An 18,015-nucleotide genomic window follows, 5' to 3' on the forward strand; every position below is an offset into this window, starting at 1 on the left:
TATTCCTGATGTAGTATGGCTGAGAACCGGAATAAAGAAGTTAAATAAACAAATCCACTGTCGTCCTGACGTATCATTTCACTATTCATGGGCGGTAATTTATGGGTCATCTACACTACTGGCCATTAAAATTGCTACACCAAGAAGAAATGCAGATGATAAACGGGTATTCATTGGACAAATATATTATACTAGAACTGACATGTGATTAAATTTTCACGCAATTTGGGTGCATAGATCCTGAGAAATCATTACCCAGAACTACCACCTCTGGCCGTAATAACGGCCTTGATACGCCTGGGCATTGAGTCAACAGAGCTTGGATGGCGTGTACAGGTACAGTTGCCCATGCATCTTCAACAGGATACCACAGTTCATCAAGAATAGTGACTGGGGTATTGTGACGAGCCAGTTCCTCAGCAACCATTGACCAGACCTTTTCAGTTGGTGAGATATCTCGAGAATGTGCTGGCCAGGGCAGCAGTCGAACATTTTCTGTATACAGAAAGGCCAGTACAGGACCTGCACAAGCGGGCGTGCGTTATCCTGCTGAAATGTAGGGTTTCGCAGGGATCGAATGCAGGGTAGAGCCACGGGTCGTAACACATCTGAAGTGTAACGTCCACTGTTCAAAGTGCCGTCAATGCGAACTAGAGGTGACCGAGACGTGTAACCAATGGCACCCCATACCATCACGCCGGGTGATTGGCCAGAATGAAGAAGACGAATACACGCTTCCAATATGCGTTCACCGCGATGTTTCCAAACACAGATGCACCATCACGATGCTGTAGACAGAACCTGGATTCATCCGAAAAAATGACGTTTTGCCATTCGTGCACCCAGGTTCGTCATTGAGTACACCTTCGCAGGCGCTCCTGTCTGTGATGCAGCATCAAGGGTAACCGCAGCCATGGTCTCCGAGCTTATAGTCCATGCTGCTGCAAACGTCGTCGAACTGTTCGTGCAGATGGTTGTTGTCTTGCAAACGTCCCCATCTGTTGACTCAGGGATCGAGACGTGGCTGCACAATCCGTTACAGCCATGCGTATAAGATGCCTGTCATCTCGACTGCTAGTGATACGAGGCCGTTGGGATCCAGCACGGCGTTCCGTATTACCCACCTGAACCCACCGATTCCATATTCTGCTAACAGTCATAGGATCTCGACCAACGCGAGCAGCAATGTCGCGATACGATTAACCGCAATCGCGATAGGCTACAATCCGACCTTTATGAAAGTCTGAAACCTGATGGTACGCATTTCTCCTCCTTCCACGAGGCATCACAACAACGTTTCACCAGACAACACCGGTCAACTGCTGTTTGTGTATGAGAAATGGGTTGGAAACTTTCCTCATGTCAGCACGTTGTAGGTGTCGCCACAGACGCCAACCTCGTGTGAATGCTTTGAAAAGCTAATGATTTGCATATCACAGCATCTTCTTCCTGCCGGGTAAATTTCGCGTGTGTAGCGCGTCATCTTCGTGGTGTAGCAATTTTAATGGCCAGTAGTGTAACAATGCGGATAAAACAAATCTCATAAAACAGAGAAAAATTTTAACGATGTCTTAACGTGTATCATAAAAAACCACTAGGTCAACCCATATTAGTGACCCATGATTTTAACTTTTTTTCCGTGTCTTAGGCTTCATGTATCAATATTGCCCCGAGCCGATGCGTAACTTTTGACAGTTAATATTCGATATTTCATTTACCTCATCCACATTAAAAATTCACTGTTTTCAAAATTAAAGGTTATAAAATTATGAATAAGTAGAAACTGAATGCCGAATTACAAAAGATTACACAAAGTGCAGAACATGTCACAGTTTTAGTGTCTGTAGCGTGTTTCACTCATCATGGAAGACGAACTAGAATGGCACTTCACGCCCCCCACCCCCCCAAGGTCAGAGGAAAACTGGCCATCACCACACGCCCAGCGCACCTTCGGAGAACAAAATTAAGTTCTCATTCGTGGGTATGAATATCAAACTAGTAGGCCCCTGGGATAAATATTAAGCTCCAGAGCACAGCATGGTAGCTGTATAAACCCATGTGGGAATGATTCAGTAATGCTGCAGCCAGATGTACCATTGATTAGTTTCCACGACTGACAAGTGATTATCACTACTAAGAACAGCACACAACTATTGCCACTAATAACGCCACCACAACTGGATCCAGGAGCCACCCCACGAACTCCATCATGATGGGAACTTTTCATGCACCGATATGTGCAAATGGCAGAAGGAACCACAACAGATCCATTGCGAGCCCCAGCGGGGGTTCTTTTTGATAATGATACGAGTACAGTAATCATACCCAACAAACAAGAATTAGCTGACGAAATTGTAAACAATATCTTTCAGAAAATTATTAAGTATTTCTCTGCAAATGGATTCTCACTAAATTTTGAGAAAACATTCTATATACAGGTCGGTACAGCAAGTGGTATAACACCATTGATAAATAAGACTTTGAATAGAAGTCTGGATCTAAGGCAGAATATTCAAAATGGTTCAAATGGCTCTGAGCACTATGGGACTCTACTTCTGAGGTCATTAGTCCCCTAGAACTTAGAACTAGTTAAACCTAACTAACCTAAGGACATCACACACATCCATGCCCGAGGCAAGATTCGAACCAGCGACCGTAGCGGTCGCGCGGTTCCAGACTGCAGCGCCTAGAACCACACGGCCACTTCGGCCGGCAGAATATTCAAAATTTCTGGGTGTGTACACTGATGAGAAATTGAAATGGAAGGAACCTATTGACGATCTTCTGAAACGTTTGATCTTGGCTATTTATGCCACTAGGGCTATTGCAAATTTTGGTGATGAAGTGTCAGGAAATTAGCCCAGTATGCCTGCTTTCATTCACTGCTTTCGTATGGCCTCATACTTTGGGTAACTCAGTTAAAAAATAAAAGCCAAGTGCATAGCTACAATACCAGAGGAAAGAATGGTGTTCACTATTCTGGGCTAAATCTGACTTTGGAACAGAAAGGGGAGAGTCAGGCTGAAACAAAAGTCTTTAGTCATTTATCAAATAGCATTAAGTGTCTGACAGCTAGCCAACAAGCATTTTTAAACAACTTGAAAGTATTCCTGACTGAGAAATTCTTATACTCAGTAGATTAATTTTTAGATACAAAGGGGTCATTCCATGCCAAGTGGTCTAAACCTTCCCACCATCATGTCTCCAATTTTCGTCAAATTTTATCTGTAGCACTAGTCAAGTGCTAAATTAAGTTTCTCAAGATTTCAAGCCTCTAGCTGCAATACTTGCTGATCTAGACCCCCTTGTCTGAAGGGTAGTAAGTTCGCATGCGCGCGACATCAGACAAAATGCCATTTTTGGGGTCTCATAAAATTGAAACCAATTCATAAGAATGGTTAGTAAGATGAGACCCTGTACAGTTTTTTGTGCTGATTCAAACGAAATTAATTATAAGATTACTGATGCAAAATCCGGTCAAACAAGTCGACTCAAAGTGTACCCCTAATTCTGTCGTGACTTAATGCGACAAATTTTGACCAATATTCAGACTGCAATAATTTCCTTGCAGATAAAGATATGGACTTGAACTTTTTACCAAGTCTTATCTTTGTGCTGGACATAATACAGCTGGATTTCCAACTACCCAGGCTTTATAGTCGCCTTGCAAAATCTCTTCAAATTTGGCAGTGTCAGCGCAAATGGCTTTATTTACCAAAGTTCAAAGCCCATTACTACAAAATAGTCAGCCTGGATTTAATTGTGAATAGTATCATCTGAAAGAGAAAATTTTGCTCTACAAGATGGATATATTTTTCTTTTGCAACGCTTCCATTAAGTGCTTATTTACTCAGGTCAAAGTATCTTATATTTTGTGTGCGCAGTGCCCTGCGTTGGTCCATGATGGCTGAGCCATTACTGGTTATCACAATAAAACCAGCATCCCCATCGCCATAGGGGCCACGCCCGATAGCCATGCAGTAACAGCCACGGGTGGGTATCTTTACTGCAGGTTCCCAAGCCTGATTACAGGGTGTCTTTACCACAGGATCCCAAGCCTGATTGTGGGTTTCTTTATGCAGGTTCCCAAGCCTGTCTTCCTCAGTTACTTCATCATTCTGAAAGCATCGTTGATTTGCAAGAGAATGCTTTCAGGAAAACTGTATTGCCGACCAGATGATGTCACTGATGGAGCTGGAATAACACCAATGATAAGTTGTTCTGGAATCCAGCAAGTATCACGTCTTAAGGGCCAATAAAATGAACTTGCAGGACCATGAGGATGCATAAAGCTTATGAAAGCATCTTTCTGTTCGACTGAGATTTCAACGATGTTTCCAATCCACCATTTCTTTTCATAAATGCAAGCAACATACTGCCCAGGCTGAAGATCCATGACTTGAACTACTAGTTCAGCAGCACTAATTTTGGCCAAAAAAGATGTCGCATCATTTGAAACTCTACTGACCTGAATTGTCGTCATATCAATGGGCAAAAAATGGTGGTTTTCTCTTGTGCCAGCTAGAGTGTGCCCTTGCAGGAATCTTTCTTCTTGAGAAGCTTTTTCTTCTTCAACTTCCTCTTTGCTGATGAAAAAGAATTTGATTCCATTGATATTATCATTGCAGAAGTTGAAAAGATCTTTGGGTGTTAGAATCTGGTTTTCATATGGACGTTGCAAACTTGCTCTTGCTGCCAACCGTTTTGTTGTGCCTCCAATGCCATCACAAGGCGACTTTCCATGGCTTGTTCCAAAGAAATTCCATTCTGCTGTTATTTCAAAATCTTCTTTGTGATAGCATAAGTTGAGAAAATTCTTGAAATTCTTATATTGTGCAGCTGAACCATCACTGAAGTAGTGGATGTGGCTTATTTTGGAAAATTGCATCTTCAGGTAATTGATTACTTTTCCAATGTAAACATGGACAGTAATCGTATCGTGTCGAAGGCAGTCACTAATAACACAAAGATTCACACATTGCACCTCTTCGTTTTCACAGTAGTAGACTACAAATGGATGAACTGTTGCTTGACTGTTTTCCCAGTGAAAGCCTTGCACTGCATCTTGAACAATAAATGAATAGTTTTCAGCAAAATCCATTAGTATTATGAATTCGCCTTCTTTCAAATCAGTTTTGAGAGCTTTCAGGTGCTGGCTTTGATGCTTGGCAATGTAGTGATGACAAGACAGGTTCCAAATTTTTGCTGCAATATCTTCAACATACTCTTCTGTTGAAAGCTGCTTTGTTTCTAAAGTATCCCTGTCGGTATGAATCCATTGTTTGTACTCAATCGGTTCTTCAGGGTCATTATCTTCAAAATATGTTGCAATAACTGCTTCTACACCTTCTGGACCAGGGCAGTTTTCACAACGATGAAGCATACAATCCTTGTTTTCCAAGCTGCAAACAGCTTTGCTAAGAATTTCCTTGTAGTCTTCATTGATTGATGCACCAGTGAGCATAAGCTTGACATTTTGGTGTATTGTACAGACACAAACTGAGTGCATTCCAGCAGAGCCAACTGTAACACACCATTTTGGTCTAAGCTCGCAAAACTTTGAGAAGCCAATTTCTGGTCCATTTTGCTTCTGATAAGACACGTACATTTCCTTCAAATTGCAAAGCAACAACCGCTTTTGCTTGTACACCTTTGTTCCTGAAATTCTCACAGGCACACAGTCTTTCTTCCCTGGACAAAGTCTGCTGAATTCGTCATCTTGAAAAAAGTCATGTACTTTCTGGACAACTTCATCTGAAAGCTTCCTTCCTTGCCGATTTGCTGGAAAAGCTAGAACACCTTGCTCATTCTTCAGTTTTCTCGCTTGCTTTACCATTCTTTCTGATACATTAAATGCTGTTGTCGTATCTTTAATTGTCCAGCTTCTTGGAACCAAGGTCAATATTTGAACTTTTGTCCTACGATTTGACACTTTACATTTTTCTTTCAACTCTTCTATAAGATTATCAAGATCTGCACAATTACTGCATGGGCGACTTTTACTTGAACTTGGCTGTTCATCGTAATTGATTCCTACAGCAGCAGCAATTTGATTCCCAATTAAACTTTGTGCATCCAAGATCTTTCTTTTTGCATAGCTTGGCTTATCTCTTTTACTTAGTTGTCTTCTTTTCAATGGTGAAGCACCAATAAATGATAAACTTTTGTTGATGGCTGGTTCAGTTTCATCCGTTGTGAAATCTTGTTCAGATTGGGTTGATAGTGATGATGAATCTTCTAGCTTTTGGTTCAGTGCCGACATGCAGCGAGGGCAAAGCTTCTGACCAGGTTTTATATCAATCACTTCTTTTTTCTTTAACAGGCAAAGTTTGGCAGCTGTTTCATTATCAAGCAGTCTAAGTCCAGCTTTTACATTGTGATTCCTCTTCTTGAATGGATTGCAACATTTCTTTTGCATCGCTTGATATTCATGTAGGAAGAGGGCTTCATGGTGGAAGCAAATGATGGAATTTTCGTCAAGTTTGGCTTCTGAACGCGAAACAAGCAATTTCTGGTCACATTCTGTGAAATCACTAAACGCTTTGAATCCAGTCTTCTTAGCATAGAAGATAACATGGCACTTTGATGCAGCAGCATCTTTTCCAATTGAACAGGGGGCCAACGATTCTTCTTCTTCATTAACTTCTGACATCTCTCACTGGCCAATCACTGAATAAAACACGAATGAAATATCCAATTATATCAGTAATTCTAAGCGACTATTAAGATTCAAATTCCTAGAAATGAAGAAAAATTAGTGCATCGCGCATACAAAATATAACAACTTTGATGTGAGTTAATGAGTACTTAATGGTCGCGTTGCAAAAAAAACAAATGTCAGTCTTGTAGAGCAAGATTTTCTCTTTTAGGTGATACTATTCACAAGCAGATTCAGGCCAACTATTTTTTAGTAATTGGCTTGAAACTTTGGTAAATTTTACCGTTTGTGCTGACACTGCCTAATTTGAAGAGATAATGCAGGGCGACCATATGGCCTGGATCATTGCAAATCCGGCTGCATTATGTCTAGCACAAGCATGAAGCTTGGCCAAAAGTTCAAGTCCATATCTTCAACTGCAAGGAAATCATTGCAGTCTTAATATTGGTCAAAATTTGTCGCGTTGTGTCACGACAAATTTTGAAGTATACTTTGAGTCGAGTTATTTGACCGGGGTTTGCATGAGTAATGTTATAAATAATTTCGTTGGAATCAGCAAAAAAAAACTGTACAGGGTCGCATCTTACTAACCATTCTTATGAATTAGTTTCGATTTTATTAGACTCCAAATATGACATTTTTTTTATGTTGCATGCACACGGACTAAGTACACTTCAGACAAGGGGGTCTAGATCAGCAGCTATTGCAGCTAGAGGCCTGAAATCTTGGGAAACTTACTTCAACACTTGACTAAAGCTACAGTTAAAATTTGACGAAAATTGGAGACCATGATGGTGGGAACTTTTTTCAGTTTTAGACCACTTGGTGTGGAATGACCCAAAGTAGTATTTTCTTTTTTTAAAAAAAAGAACAAGGAAAAATTTATATCTAGTAGAGAAACCTTATTTTAAACTGGCAATTTCGACATCATTACGAAATGAAGTATTCATGATCTATGGAACAAGTATTAATGTGATGTAATGCAGTATAATGTCTCCCTTCTGTACTGTCACGAGACATTCATTCTGCTAGCAGAATCGACTACAGGTTACAGAGACATATGCTCAGAGCATTTATGCTGTAGTGGCCCACGTCCCTCATTTTATTATCTAGCATCATTGACTGCATCCTGTTGTAGACAATGTCTTCTAAAGCTTCAAATGTCAATTCCTTCTCCCCCATTCATTTTCTAGTGAATTTCACTTTTTTAGATACAAGGATCTGGCGACTTATGTTGTGTTACCATTTGATGGCCTTTAAATACTGTATGTATATAAGAGTGTTTACTTATTTCTGCATATTAATGAACTATGGAAGAACATAAATTTTAAAAACACTGGTGTATTTGAAATGATACATGTTTCATTATTTCAGTTTGTTGAAAGTTGCAGTTCTCATTACTTTGTTTCGATACCAGTCATTCCCCATCCAGTTATTTCGTTTCCTTTGCATTCTCGTTAATTCGGACATTCTTGTTTTAGTCACCTATGGAACAACTAACAGTTTTTGAACAGTTTGTTACACTGCACACTATATAAAGACTTCTCGTTGGAAGTTTGCTCGCGAATATGGAGTTTAGTTTCCTAAAAGAGTTGTAGTCAGTTTTATATCCCCATTTATATCTGTGAGTATCAATACACTCGGTTTTTTATTTGTTCGAAGTAGACGTTTCCTTGCAATGGAACACGCCAGTGTTACTTTTTTCAGTTTTTCTATAAGCGTATAAGTTAAGCAGCAATTGGTACTGCTGACTGAATTCATCCATCGTTTATTCAAACTTTTCTGCTGTCAAATGAAACAAAATCAATTTCATCAGAAAATTGTACGTATTTCAAATATAATTGGCACTTTATTTTCCCTTTTCATGTGACTTCAGTTATTGAAAAGCTCCTTACAGTCCTGTAGAAGGGTAATTTTCGTGGACCGAAGTTACCTTTCCCCATTACTTTAGAAATTATGACTATCCATTCATTTGATGTAATGTAATTAAAGCTATAGCCTTATATACACGTTATATGATAAAATGATAAAGTTAAATTCGATTCCCCTTTGCCAAGTACTGTCAGGAATGGTTATATCCACATAAAGGTTACATTTCCTGAGTGAGAAGGTATAAAACATTTTAAGAGACAAAAATTGACACATTGCAATATTTTTAATTTTGGCTGCTACGTTTGACGAACATCAGTCAGTTATGTGACAAGTCGTATAGAAATTTTTCACTCATGTTTATGGTGACTTATGGGGACACTCGATATATTTCTTATAATATTACTTTCTTAGGCAAATGAGCTTTATCTGCAAGCTACACAACTGCAGCTTATATTCCAAAGTTCCCTAGACCGATATGGAGGCTTAATTAGTAACAGGAAGAATTACCAAATAACTTCAGAAGCACGTATCTATAAGGAAACTTGAATCTAGACATAATTCACATTGTTCGCTGTCGCAGTACGCATTAATGCCCTGACTCCCTAATTGTGCCTTCGCTGCCTGATCTAGATGCTTGAGAATGAGGTGGAGTGGCAGTAGTACAAAGAGTACTCGTCACGAAAACTGGTTCATCGTTACGGAATACATGTTCACTAGAATAAAATTTCAGCTATTACTTCTTTTCTTCGTGTCATACGGAGTATATCTCGCATCGACGGCGAGAAAACAACAAAACATTCACATTGAACCATTCGGGTATTACCTCCTCAACTATTAGAGTATTCTGTTCCGTTAAAAGCTTTTCGGCGTTATTGAATAGAAATTAATTTCAGCAGGTCTTAACTATTATTTAAACGTGAAGTAACACAGGAAACATTCTGATTCAGTGTTTTAAGGAACAATTCCACGAATGCTGCTGTGATTTATATATATTAGGACTCGATAAAATATACGTTACGTAGCTGTAGATTATTTCTGAAATGGTGAGTGCGAACGGGTTTAGATTAGGTATGGGATATTCTTTGTGTGCTTAGCTACAGTTACTTTCTCTGAGCATCCTCTTCAAAACAATGATAATAATGGAAAATCAGTAGAGGTTTTGGCTGCGGACGATGTGACGCCCACGTACAGTAATCCATATTATCGAGCAAGTGAGACCTACACTCTTCCGTATATTACTTCTTGAGATCGATATTTAGCACTTACCCAATGTACCTAATCGGTAGGAGATACTGGCGACGACCACGTCCCGATCCATGAAGAAGTCTGGCCCGTACTCTGATTTGGAAGGTGAACCTCTCACGAAACCTCCTCCGTGAATCCACACCATCACCGTTCTTGGTACATCAGCGTCCAGCTAAATAACACAAATACCATACAAGAACGCCAGGATTGAAGTCAATACACAGGCAACCAATACGTCGGTTAGTTAATACTGAAATTAGAATTCTTTGTTGTCTTACACTACAAGTGATGTTCTCAAATACTTTTAACCGTCATTCTTAGGAAACTGTACTTTGGGACTTTCAGCAATAACAGCGTCATGCCACATTGATAACTTCCTCTGTATACCGCCACCCAAACGCATCTAATAAAATCAGCGCGTGTGAGACCTACTAATCAAAGCAACGCACAACTAGAACTTGCTTATACTCCATTTCAATGTGCGCAACTACGTCCTGGAAGCGTAATCATGTAACACTAGGAGATAAGGGGGCAGGACGCGTTCATTACTGAATTTCGCAACGTGCTTCATCCGAAAGATCGTAGTTTACGAGTTGAGGTCGGGCGATTCGCCGTCACGAGACAATTCAAATCGCTTATTTCTGCAGTGTGAGCCGTGTAGCGATCAGCATTTTAATTTATGCATTTTGAAACTTAAATTTCCGACTACCATCAGCACTATCTTCCACCAGAAAATACAACTTACAGGATCGTCATGGACTGTTAAATACACTCCTGGAAATGGAAAAAAGAACACATTGACACCGGTGTGTCAGACCCACCATACTTGCTCCGGACACTGCGAGAGGGCTGTACAAGTAATGATCACACGCACGGCACAGCGGACACACCAGGAACCGCGGTGTTGGCCGTCGAATGGCGCTAGCTGCGCAGCATTTGTGCACCGCCGCCGTCAGTGTCAGCCAGTTTGCCGTGGCATACGGAGCTCCATCGCAGTCTTTAACACTGGTAGCATGCCGCGACAGCGTGGACGTGAACCGTATGTGCAGTTGACGGACTTTGAGCGAGGGCGTATAGTGGGCATGCGGGAGGCCGGGTGGACGTACCGCCGAATTGCTCAACACGTGGGGCGTGAGGTCTCCACAGTACATCGATGTTGTCGCCAGTGGTCGGCGGAAGGTGCACGTGCCCGTCGACCTGGGACCGGACCGCAGCGACGCACGGATGCACGCCAAGACCGTAGGATCCTACGCAGTGCCGTAGGGGACCGCACCGCCACTTCCCAGCAAATTAGGGACACTGTTGCTCCTGGGGTATCGGCGAGGACCATTCGCAACCGTCTCCATGAAGCTGGGCTACGGTCCCGCACACCGTTAGGCCGTCTTCCGCTCACGCCCCAACATCGTGCAGCCCGCCTCCAGTGGTGTCGCGACAGGCGTGAATGGAGGGACGAATGGAGACGTGTCGTCTTCAGCGATGAGAGTCGCTTCTGCCTTGGTGCCAATGATGGTCGTATGCGTGTTTGGCTCCGTGCAGGTGAGTGCCACAATCAGGACTGCATACGACCGAGGCACACAGGGCCAACACCCGGCATCATGGTGTGGGGAGCGATCTCCTACACTGGCCGTACACCACTGGTGATCGTCGAGGGGACACTGAATAGTGCACGGTACATCCAAACCGTCATCGAACCCATCGTTCTACCATTCCTAGACCGGCAAGGGAACTTGCTGTTCCAACAGGACAATGCACGTCCGCATGTATCCCGTGCCACCCAACGTGCTCTAGAAGGTGTAAGTCAACTACCCTGGCCAGCAAGATCTCCGGATCTGTCCCCCATTGAGCATGTTTGGGACTGGATGAAGCGTCGTCTCACGCGGTCTGCACGTCCAGCACGAACGCTGGTCCAACTGAGGCGCCAGGTGGAAATGGCATGGCAAGCCGTTCCACAGGACTCCATCCAGCATCTCTACGATCGTCTCCATGGGAGAATAGCAGCCTGCATTGCTGCGAAAGGTGGATATACACTGTACTAGTGCCGACATTGTGCATGCTCTGTTGCCTGTGTCTATGTGCCTGTGGTTCTGTCAGTGTGATCATGTGATGTATCTGACCCCAGGAATGTGTCAGTAAAGTTTCCCCTTCCTGGGACAATGAATTCACGGTGTTCTTATTTCAATTTCCAGGAGTGTAATTTGCAACTTACTCATGTAGCTGAGTGTATTCTCGTGGAGAGCTTCTGAAGTGTGAGCTCGACCCACAGGTGATAAAACTATTTTATGTATTGTTCAATCTTACCTCATAGAAATTATTGTCACTTTAGCACTTCAGAACAAATTTTTGTACAAGCAGGTTACTGTTGTTCCCTCGTTTCCATTGGTTCCATGATATGTTGTTATGATGTCCTTACACAGAACTTTTAGTCACAGGGAGTCTCAATTTTTTACGGGAAGGTGTGGACTGCACCAGGTTCAAGCAAGTACGCTGTTTTTCTTATATGATTCTTATATGTGAGTCGTTTTAACTACCTGTTGGGCTGGGATTCTGAGCTGGAAACTGTCGTACAAAGCAATTTACCTTTTGGACCACCAGGCCACGCCCCGTGGGACGTTCAGACTTCTACAACAGCATGTCCCTTTCATTTCCATCAGAAGATCTATCGAGAATTTGACCAATAATAGACCCAGATCTGTGACTGGTAACGCTATGGAAAGGAGACAGTGCCAGTTTCAAGCTGCAGGTCGTTCCATAAAACAGCTCGGATTGTTCAGTCGCTAGAAAGCTCCCCAAGAACGGCCCGTGTATGTTTTCAAAACCCTGATCGTCAAGTATTTTCAGTTGTGATTGGTATTTACTTCTACTGCACCAGTTGTCTTTGGCTGCAACGAAAGAGAGTATGGATTACCTCTGGCGTGTACACGTTGAGGTAGAGGCAGTCTTCATCGCCGACAACGTCACCAGCGTCGCCCACTTGCAGACACTGGGGCGCTTCCTCCGTGGCGTTCCTGACGTCATCCCAGCTGGCTGCCGGCTGCGGCTCCTGAGGTGACAGACATGGTCTGTTGAGACTACGCTGCGCTCAGTCTAGCCTAGGAATGCTTTCTGGTGTAAAATATGTCAATAGTAAAGTTAGAGACACTTTCACATACCTACATCCTAAACGTACCTCGGTAAGTACGATCCCAGAAACGAAACTGTACCGATATAATAATGCGTTTCTAGCAGAGATGTCAAAGCCGCCAACGCAAACCAGTTGTAAACTACTTTCTGTAATTTTAAACATATTTTATAATGTTATAAGTAGGTTCAATAAACGTGATATACACTGAAAGCGATTGTCCCGTGAGATTTGATTCATGAACTACATGGGTTACACTTTTAACGCAGTGATTAGCGAAGAAACTTAAGACTTTCTAGGATTTGTTTTAGGGAGTTTCATTTGTAGTAGTATAATAAAGGAATACTTAGTATTTAAATAAGACCTAGCTGCAGCGGGCTTGCACTACCTGATGCTTCACCAGTGCACGAGATGACCACTGGTTTAGTCACAGATAATACCTGACTGATCCCAGATGAGACTAACATAAGTGACGCTACGGATAATAAACGAAAAATATTGGTGCTATCTTGTTCATTCCAAAAATATATCGTGCAGTAAGTAATAACTCATAAGCTGGCATCATCAAGAACAATAAATTATAGACGAGAAAGTCGCTGTTAATAAGGCCTCGTAATACGTTGGATTTGTGTGTTTACTGCGCTGCAGTCTATAAGCCTATCAGTACATTTGTCACATTAACTCTAAGATAACTTGTCACAAGGTTCAACAAATGCAAACATGAATTTTCCGTGAAAAATAACGTTCAGACCCCAAAATAACTGCACAACAGTTTAAGGGTCAGACTCGTTCGCCTAAGAAGAAATAAAAGTCCCCAAGTTTGAAATTATTTCAGAGTATTCGCAAGAGTCCGCAGCTCGAGGTCGTGCGGTAGCGTTCTCGCTTCCCGCGCCCGGGTTCCCGGGTTCGATTCTCGGCGGGGTCAGGGATTTTCTCTGCCTCATGATGACTGGGTGTTGTGTGATGTCCTTAGGTTAGTTAGGTTTAAGTAGTTCTAAGTTCTAGGGGACTGATGACCGTAGATGTTAAGTCCCATAGTGCTCAGAGCCATTTGAACCATTTGAACCAGTATTCGCAAGAAACTGAAGTCCCCAAGTTTGATATTATTTCAGAGTATTCGCCAGAAACATACGCAAATATCACATGTTCACATCTCAACACAGAATAATTTATATCCACTCCAGAGGCGACTTACTGCGGCACATACATACTGTCTGTCCCACGCCTCAGTCCCGACTGCCGAACGAGAGCGAAGTATTTGTATGTCTTGCGGCAAGATGGCTGGAGCTATTTGACCACTCGCATTCATGTCAATAAAGCGTACACATTTACAACTTCAGAAGCATACTTATAAACTGTAAATTTAAAGTTATATATTTTAAGTATATATCAGTTAACACGTAAATTTTCTCAACTTTCAAGTGATGAAAGAGTTTGCTCTAATTTAAATAGTTTGCTCGTAAATAATGATTTTGAGCAGGTAAACACTACTTTGCACTGATCTGTTACTAATAAATGTAAACAATTAAAGCAACGTATTCTCCTACATCTCTGACTATGTCTACTTAGCTACTGTCTAACTTTCCTATCTTATTTATGTGAAATTTCAGATTTTTGAGCACAAAGTGCACATTCCACCCTGTAATTCAAAATAGATAATTTATGAAAAATGCAACACCACAGTTTGACAACGCTCAGTGAGTCCTACCTATAGACCCTTCGTTTGTGAAAATAGCTTATACTTTGTATCAAGCGCACGTTTTAAACCATGCACTCCTCTTAATTTTGTCTTTATAACCATATTACTGGCTTTTCTGTGACTAGTTGTGTTTAGCTTTTATTGCATTTAGTCTAATTTGATATTTGTTCTCTACGCTCCATTAGCCATGGCGGCTAACTTTATTTTTATTTTGTTCACACGTCAAGTTCCGTGGGACCAAATTGAAGAGCAAATCTCCAAGGTCATGGAACATGTCAGTACATGAAATATCAAAACAAAAGTAATAACAGATAAAAATAAAATCTTTATGAACCCAAAAAAGTGAATCCATAAGTTTAAGTAAACGAAATAAACAATACAACAAGAATCAGCTTTATTTATCAAAGAACTCCTCGACAGAACGGAAGGAGTGATTCATCAGGAAACTCTTCAGTTTCGATTTCAAAGCGCTTGGATTACTCTCCATGTTTCACACCAACAGCTGGGTTTTCTCGACCACGCGACCAGAGCCTGCGTTCACATGAGCTGCTCACACTGAAGAGTGTCCGCCAATCATTTATGGTCAAAGTGTGCTGCCATCTGCAGATGACCCCACGAAGCACGTCCAGCTGTGGGCCCTGCCCAGCTCGGCCTACACGCTCGATTAGCTTTAAAAACAAGCCGGTCTCTCTTCACAGACCGAATACGTGCACATGACTGCGTCTGTTTTAATAGTTTCTCATCTCAATTACTAGTGCGTGCCGTCTAAACACGAGGATTAAATTTGGATAAAACTACCTGTAAGTACAACGATTAACAACTATCTTAGTAATAATAATCAACCACAGAAGATTTATTCTTGAATTCTTTTCTGTTTGAACAGATTTTGCTATAATGGCGAATTTCCCATCGCACAACCATCAAGCCCCTCGGGATCTAGTTGTCTGCATTTTTAATGCTAATGGCCTTAAAAGTATGAATACTGAACTGAACGCTTTCCTTTATGACGATCACGTGGACGTTTTACTGGTCTCAGAAACCCACCTGAAGCCCACCGACGATTTTCGTCTCGGCAATATGATTTGCTATCACACTGATGCACTCAATCGCCGAGGTGGGGGCACGACAGTGTTCCTAAATAAGACACTCGTCCATAATCACGAGGTTCTTCTACCACTAGAACATATAGGGGCTACGGCGATCACTGTTTCTACCCGCCTTGGTGCTATAACTTATGCTTCGGCGTATTTGAGCCGTAATCTACCGCTTCTTGAAGTGGACCTCTGTACCGTGACATCATTTGATGAAATCATTGTTGGAGCAGATCTCAACGCCAATCATACAGCTTGGAAATCTTGCATTGATAATCCCAGGGGCAGACTCCTCCTTGATCTGGAAGATACTCTGGCACTGTCTGTCTATGACCCACACGCTCCCACACGCTGACTGCCAGCCGGTCGTTCTGGATGTGACCATTTTCAATAATATTTCAGTACAGTTTTCGTTGGAAACACTCCATGAACTGGCTTCCGATCACGACCCTGTGGTACTGCACCTTACTGACGTCACTCTGCATTTACACATCCGTTCTACCTTGACTTCCACGGATTGGGACAAGTTTTCCAGGATCCTCAACATCACTAGCAACATCTCGACCTACAACGCCTGCCACTCTAGCTGGTGCTGTTGATTACCTAACCACAAAAACCCAGAAGGCGACGATGGCCTGCAGATGTCTTGTCTCCCCTATTGCGCGAACTCAAAATCCAGAAGAACTGCTACTACAGGCGGTGGAAGCAGTTTCATAATCTTCAGGATAAACATCGCGCGAAGCATCTCCAACGTGAATTCTGCCACTGGCCTGCCGATTGGAAAACAGAAAATTGGCAGGACGAGATGTCTGCCTTCCACCTCCAACATAAATGCGAATAGGCCTTTGTCCAAGCCCTATGGAGTACTGCAGTAAAGACCAACCATCCCATCTACATTGTGGATGGCTTAACGTATGACGGTCTCTTTGTGATAATAACTCTGACCAATGCATTTGAGGCCCAGAACCAATTGCTCATCCAGGACCTCATTCCTGAACCCAGTATTCCGGCAGCCGTTGCCACTTTGAGATAAAGACCACCTTTGACTGCCCCTCACCTTACCTCCGCAGCAGAAATCCAAAAGATCCTCCGTCGGAAGCGTGGGCATTTGGCTTCAGGCATATTAAACAAACACCACCACCACTAACTCCCACGCAAGTCACTGGTCTTATTTACCAGCATCCTGAACCACTTTCTCACAACTGGCCTTTTTCCCTCACAGTGGAAGCAGGCCAAAATGATTGCCATCTCCAAGCCCTCGAAGGAGCCTACGACCCAACAGGTCCATTTGCCTTTTTAATATCATGGCAAAGGTTCTAGAATCTTCTATCCTCCATTGCATTTCCCATCCTCTGGCTCCAGCTAGGACACTCTGTCTGGAACAGTTTGGATTCGCTTTCCACCTGTTGGCCGAGCTCTAAGTCCTCAGGATCTCAGAACATGGCACCAAGGGCTTTAAGTCGACCATGTCGACGTCAACGGTTTTCCTGGATCTGCAAAACGCATATGACAATACTTGGCAGGACAATCTTGAGTACAAAATGTTGACACAGACGACCATCCCCGCCATCTATGTGAAGATCGCGGATAATTTCCTCCACAATAGGACTTTCTTGGTTGCTCAGCAAGGTCAACGCTCTGTGTTGTCTCCCATCCACTTTAACATTTATGTTAACGATATGCCAGTCCACCCACATCGCCACCTGGCGCAATACATCGATGATACGGCGCTCTATACCACGAGTCTCAACACGGACCAGCTTATTGCTTATCTCCAGAGGCAGGTGAACCCGTCAGTTACCTGGTGTCGTTCAAACAAGATATCCGTCAATGCCGCCAAAACTACAGCAGTCTGCTTCACTAAACGGCGTCCCATGCTCCGCCACAAAATCACTATCACAGGCGTCCAGGTCCAATGGTCCTCTGATACCAAATATCTACGTGTCGAGATGGATAAGAAAACTGTTCTTCCATTAACATGCAGAATACGTCGCCCAAAAATGACACAAGCTGATAAAAGCATTGTACCCAGTGTTAACCAGCAGGGAACTGAACCCTGACACCAACCTCCAGCTGTACCAGATGGTTTTCCACCCTTCCGTCCCCTACATTCCCCTCCTCTCACGAGGATAGTTACCCTCCATGAGGAAACGGGCATGGTCACTTTGAAGCCATCCATGCGAGAGAAGTCAAGGTGTCTCTATAACACAGTGGAAGCTTAATGTGACACGGTCGCTGGCTCAAAAATCATTTGCACCACAGGTCCCCAGCACTGGCACCGCCACCCTGTTCCTCTCACCATCCTTGAGGAATCCGATTCTGACCATGGTTA

General features: G+C 42.6%; 1 protein-coding gene across 1 annotated transcript in view; it reads right to left on the minus strand.

Annotated features, from left to right (window-relative positions):
* LOC126237656 (acetylcholinesterase-like) overlaps positions 1 to 18,015 on the minus strand; it is a 129,280-nt gene that overhangs the window by 97,619 nt on the left and 13,646 nt on the right. The window contains exons 3-4 of the mRNA XM_049947740.1: positions 12,681 to 12,815; positions 9,797 to 9,947 (exon numbers count right to left, since the gene is read on the minus strand). Coding sequence (XP_049803697.1) covers positions 9,797 to 9,947; positions 12,681 to 12,815 — 286 coding nt within the window. The remainder of the gene's footprint in view (positions 1 to 9,796; positions 9,948 to 12,680; positions 12,816 to 18,015) is intronic.

The sequence above is a fragment of the Schistocerca nitens genome, chromosome 1, assembly GCF_023898315.1.
Source record: "Schistocerca nitens isolate TAMUIC-IGC-003100 chromosome 1, iqSchNite1.1, whole genome shotgun sequence".
Classification (NCBI taxonomy): domain Eukaryota; kingdom Metazoa; phylum Arthropoda; class Insecta; order Orthoptera; family Acrididae; genus Schistocerca; species Schistocerca nitens.